Source organism: Macrosteles quadrilineatus, unplaced genomic scaffold (genome assembly GCF_028750875.1).
Source record: "Macrosteles quadrilineatus isolate MER2022 unplaced genomic scaffold, UCM_ALF_1.0 Scaffold_6__1_contigs__length_79288215, whole genome shotgun sequence".
NCBI classification, from domain to species: domain Eukaryota; kingdom Metazoa; phylum Arthropoda; class Insecta; order Hemiptera; family Cicadellidae; genus Macrosteles; species Macrosteles quadrilineatus.
This window is the reverse complement of record NW_026542599.1, coordinates 69,104,450-69,108,394: the sequence shown is the minus strand read 5'-3', so window position 1 is coordinate 69,108,394 and position 3,945 is coordinate 69,104,450. Positions and strand designations below refer to the sequence as shown.

The following is a 3,945-nucleotide window of genomic DNA, read 5'->3' as shown; positions in this document are numbered from 1 at the left end:
TAATTATTGAACTACTGTAATGATATCAAGTTAATTATTTACAATACCCTGGTGTTATACGGTTAGTGAACTCAAAAGGTTAGTGAAATTGAAATCGTTTTACCATATCAACAACTGATAGAGCTTAATTCAGTTTAGCTATAATTTTACAGATGTCACAGACATATGTTTCTGTGATGTCAACAAACATTTAGTGTGCTTGTAGCGTTAACCAGCTCTGTAGTTTGTGATAAAGTTATATGTGTGATATTACAAATTCACCAGTTTTTAAGTTTATGGCCAATAGTCCGGGCTGCCCTAAAGTTCTAAGCTGTCCCCTGAATCAGAAGGTGTATCATTAATGACGACAAAGAGTTTAGCAATCTTTTTCATCGTAAGTACTTGAAAATTTTCGCTTACCATTTAAATAAATGGATTTTCGACTATGTTGTTATTGCATTGTCTTTACACATAGAAATGTTTTTGTCTTTGCTTGAAAGTATTTACTATTTAAATGCAATTCCCATTTATACTAGTATATCATACTTTTAAAGAATGCAAGAAATGCAGAGATACATTATACATAAGACAAATTTAGTGTTATATTAAATGAAGGGTGTATTTAGTGAGTAGCCTATTTTAAGGTTAAAGCTCAATTTACCTGATTTTATTGAAATACTATAAACCTATAATATTGCTGATATAATCGCGATGTTACGAGTCATCTTGGACAGTCATCTTGTGGCATGACTATGGGAGTAGTATACCTAATAGTATACAATCGTAGAGATGTACAAAAATACTAGCTTCTATGCCCTTGCTACGAAACGAGGGGTAAGGGGGGGGGGGTTCTCGAAAGATAACAATCCTGTTCTTTATATCTGCCAATAGATGTATCATATATTAACCTTAAAACAAAGCACTTATTTCACTTGTAGTAAAATTCTTTTTATTAACTCAGATAATGGACTCAAATTATCTAAGCAACCAAGTACGGTTATTAACAAAAATGGCACTGATGGGAGTTTACTACTCTATGGTTTCATCTAGAAAAGATGAACTTTACTTCCACAATGTAATTAATGCACGATCAAATATCCTTAATTGATAATTTGGGAGATAACAAACAACTGTTTCCTGGATAGACCAGCTTTTGTTTATTCAATTATTTTCATGATGTAACATTTGAAAGCATATAAGGCCATCTGGAAATAGTGGAAATAGGACTGTGGGGCAGAGCGCTTAAGAATATTTTTCATACTAATACTTATGGCAAGTCCACACACTCTGATCTGCATATTGAAGCACTTTATGCCCTATACTTTTATTTAGTTTATAGTCTGAAGCAATGACCATGAACTTTTGTGCATAACAATTGTAGTTTAATAGGTATAAATATTTCAGACTCTTTTGTTAATTTACAGGTCGTTTTGACTTTGGTAAATGCAGAAAAGGGATATCCAGAAAGACTGTCGGATAGTGATACTCAACGTGAGTTATAATTTATTTTAATATTTCTTTCAATCCAAAAAGTGTAAGCTTTTTAAAAAGTTGATTTGCATGGTAAAATAGTTAAAATATTCTAATCGTGAAACAGAATCTGATATTACATATTATCAACAACTGTTAAGTTAGAAAATATGATCTATGATATCAGTGATTTAAAACAAATTCTGACCAAACACTTAATTAAGTTAGTGTACTATGTGAATGTTCAAATACACTTATGCTCGGAATCATAAGTTGGGGTGGATGTTTTAAAAGTATTTTAGAATAATTTGTCATAGCACAGTATAAAACAACACAGCCAACTAAATGATTGACATTAGAAAGTGCAAGCGTTACCCACCAGACATTCTCTTTGAAAATGCGACTGTTTTGGCTACTAGTAATAGTCAAAGCTACTAGGCTACTTTTCATAAGAACGTTCCGAGTTACATTTTCTGAAATTATAACAACACTTTCTCCATCATATTCCATCCATATAACACTTCATTTTCTGCTTGAATTTGAATCACTTTAATTACAACTGTAACAACCATTTTCTTCTACCAACTCATTAATATTGCACTCATTTTGTACCGTTAACCTACAATTCAATTTTAAAGGCATTTATCTATTTGAGTTTAAATATCCAAGATGAGTATAAACTCCCTCTTTAACAACATCCTAAGAGCAGCGATCTTAGGTTCAGCCCCAGGTACAAAAGCAATTCAGTAAAAATTAAACAGTTTAACTGTACCGGCTCACATGTTGCTTTACCAGAAACCTTATATCTTCCACTCACGGTCCCAGAACTTGTGTGGATGTGCAAAATCAAGATGAAAAGAAAACAGACCCTATGTTTTCCCTACAACGATCGGTTTAAAGGAGATTCCCATAACAATGCAAGGCTCAAAAACTTTGTTCATAAATATTGAGTGTTTGTCATAAAAATCGTTTAATTTACATCTACATTAGATAACACTCTTCAGAAACAGTGGAACATTGATATAAAGACCCTCGGTAACAGGCCACCCTTGATAACAAGAGATATTTTAAATCATCTTAAATTTAATTTACTCCTGAGCACTTGATTTGCAAACCTCGATAAGAAGTCAACCTTCATAAAAAGTCTTTTAATAGTTTTCATGAAAGCCTTATAATTAATGTAGGCCTACTGAAAAAAATCGAGATATGTAGTTTTTTACTAAACAAAGTTGAAAATGTTTTATGTTCTATATGTTCTACCATTACTTGTATAATAAATATCGTTTATCATAATCGAAAACTAAATTATTCACTTTATTCAAGGCTGCACTATACCTACAGTAGACCATATGAACATCCTTAAACTGTGATTAAAGCTTTTGCAAAATCCCCAGTAGTATTTAGTAAAATTTATACAACGTAGTAAAAGTTCGATTTTCTATCAGTTACAGTCCAACAGTACGGAAGGCACCCTGGTGAGGTATTCGACTTCAATGTCCTACTTGGCGGGAACATAGAGAAGCCTCCATTCACATTGGGACTATTTGTGGAGGGAAACGGTGTCTACGACGAGTTACAATGCCCCATGATGTCAGAAGAAGAAGTGAAACAGCTGAGAGTGAAAAACAAACATGACGTATTTGCAAGCGTTCTGCCGAAGGAGTCGTACGCAGTGCTATGCAAGAAAAGCGAACCTGGTTCGATGATTGTGATAAAGGACGGGCAATGTAAAAGAAGGACGTACAACAAGAAGGACCCAAGGTTGGCTCCGTCAGAAGAGGTGGTGACAGGATTGGCGTGTTCCAGAGCAGCCAGAGAAATAGAGAGGACCATACCAGGAAGTCATATCAAGCTGAAAGAAGATGCGGATGATTTGATCAGTAGAGTAGTAAGGGTAGTAGGGAGTATTTTCTTTACACTTGCTGGATGGAGAGATGCAATTGGGCAGTGTTTGTCAGAAGAGGAAAAGTCCCAAAATGAAAAGCCTACTATTAGTCCATTTGGTTGAGGTGTTATTTTTTCCGTGGCTTTAAAAGGAAATGATGTATTTAGGCTTTGGATAACGAAATTCAATCAAAATCAATATAGCATTTTTGATTAGACAGTTATTTTATATCCCCTTCTCTATAACGTACCCCTTCCTGTAACTTCAGGATGGTAAACTGGTATACTTAGCTTGGAAGTAAGTATGGTACCTTTACGATGGTTTACTAATGTTTTTAAATTATATAATTTAGTTACTATTTTCCTACTATGTTCTTGAGAACACCTATGAATTTATTATTTTGGAATTTGTCTTCAAATAAGCAAATATTTTCAGATATTCAAGGCAATATCACAAATATTTCCTGAGTAAACTTTCTCAGCTCAATATAAGTTCAAGGCATTTTCTTGTCAAATTTGAGTTTTTCATATTAATATTATGTCACATTTTTTATAGTTATTGTACTATTCTTATCACACGATCAATGCAATTTATACTATATTTTATTAGAA

General features: G+C 33.3%; 1 protein-coding gene across 1 annotated transcript; it reads left to right on the top strand.

Moving 5' to 3' along the window:
* The first annotated feature begins 262 nt into the window (after positions 1-262).
* On the top strand, positions 263-3,457 carry LOC128997670 (uncharacterized). Its single transcript, XM_054423309.1, has 3 exons — positions 263-373; positions 1,404-1,470; positions 2,895-3,457. The coding sequence occupies exons 1-3, from the start codon at positions 341-343 to the stop codon at positions 3,455-3,457; spliced, it is 663 nt and encodes a 220-aa protein (XP_054279284.1). The 5' UTR covers positions 263-340.
* The last annotated feature ends 488 nt before the right edge of the window (positions 3,458-3,945 follow it).

Bases quoted from the DNA above. Each gene is read 5' to 3' on its own strand.
- LOC128997670 (XM_054423309.1), top strand. From the start codon at position 341: ATGACGACAAAGAGTTTAGCAATCTTTTTCATC. The intron at 374-1,403 runs GTAAGTACTTGA...GTTAATTTACAG, and splicing joins GTTTAGCAATCTTTTTCATC to GTCGTTTTGACTTTGGTAAA. The intron at 1,471-2,894 runs GTGAGTTATAAT...ATTTTCTATCAG, and splicing joins GTCGGATAGTGATACTCAAC to TTACAGTCCAACAGTACGGA.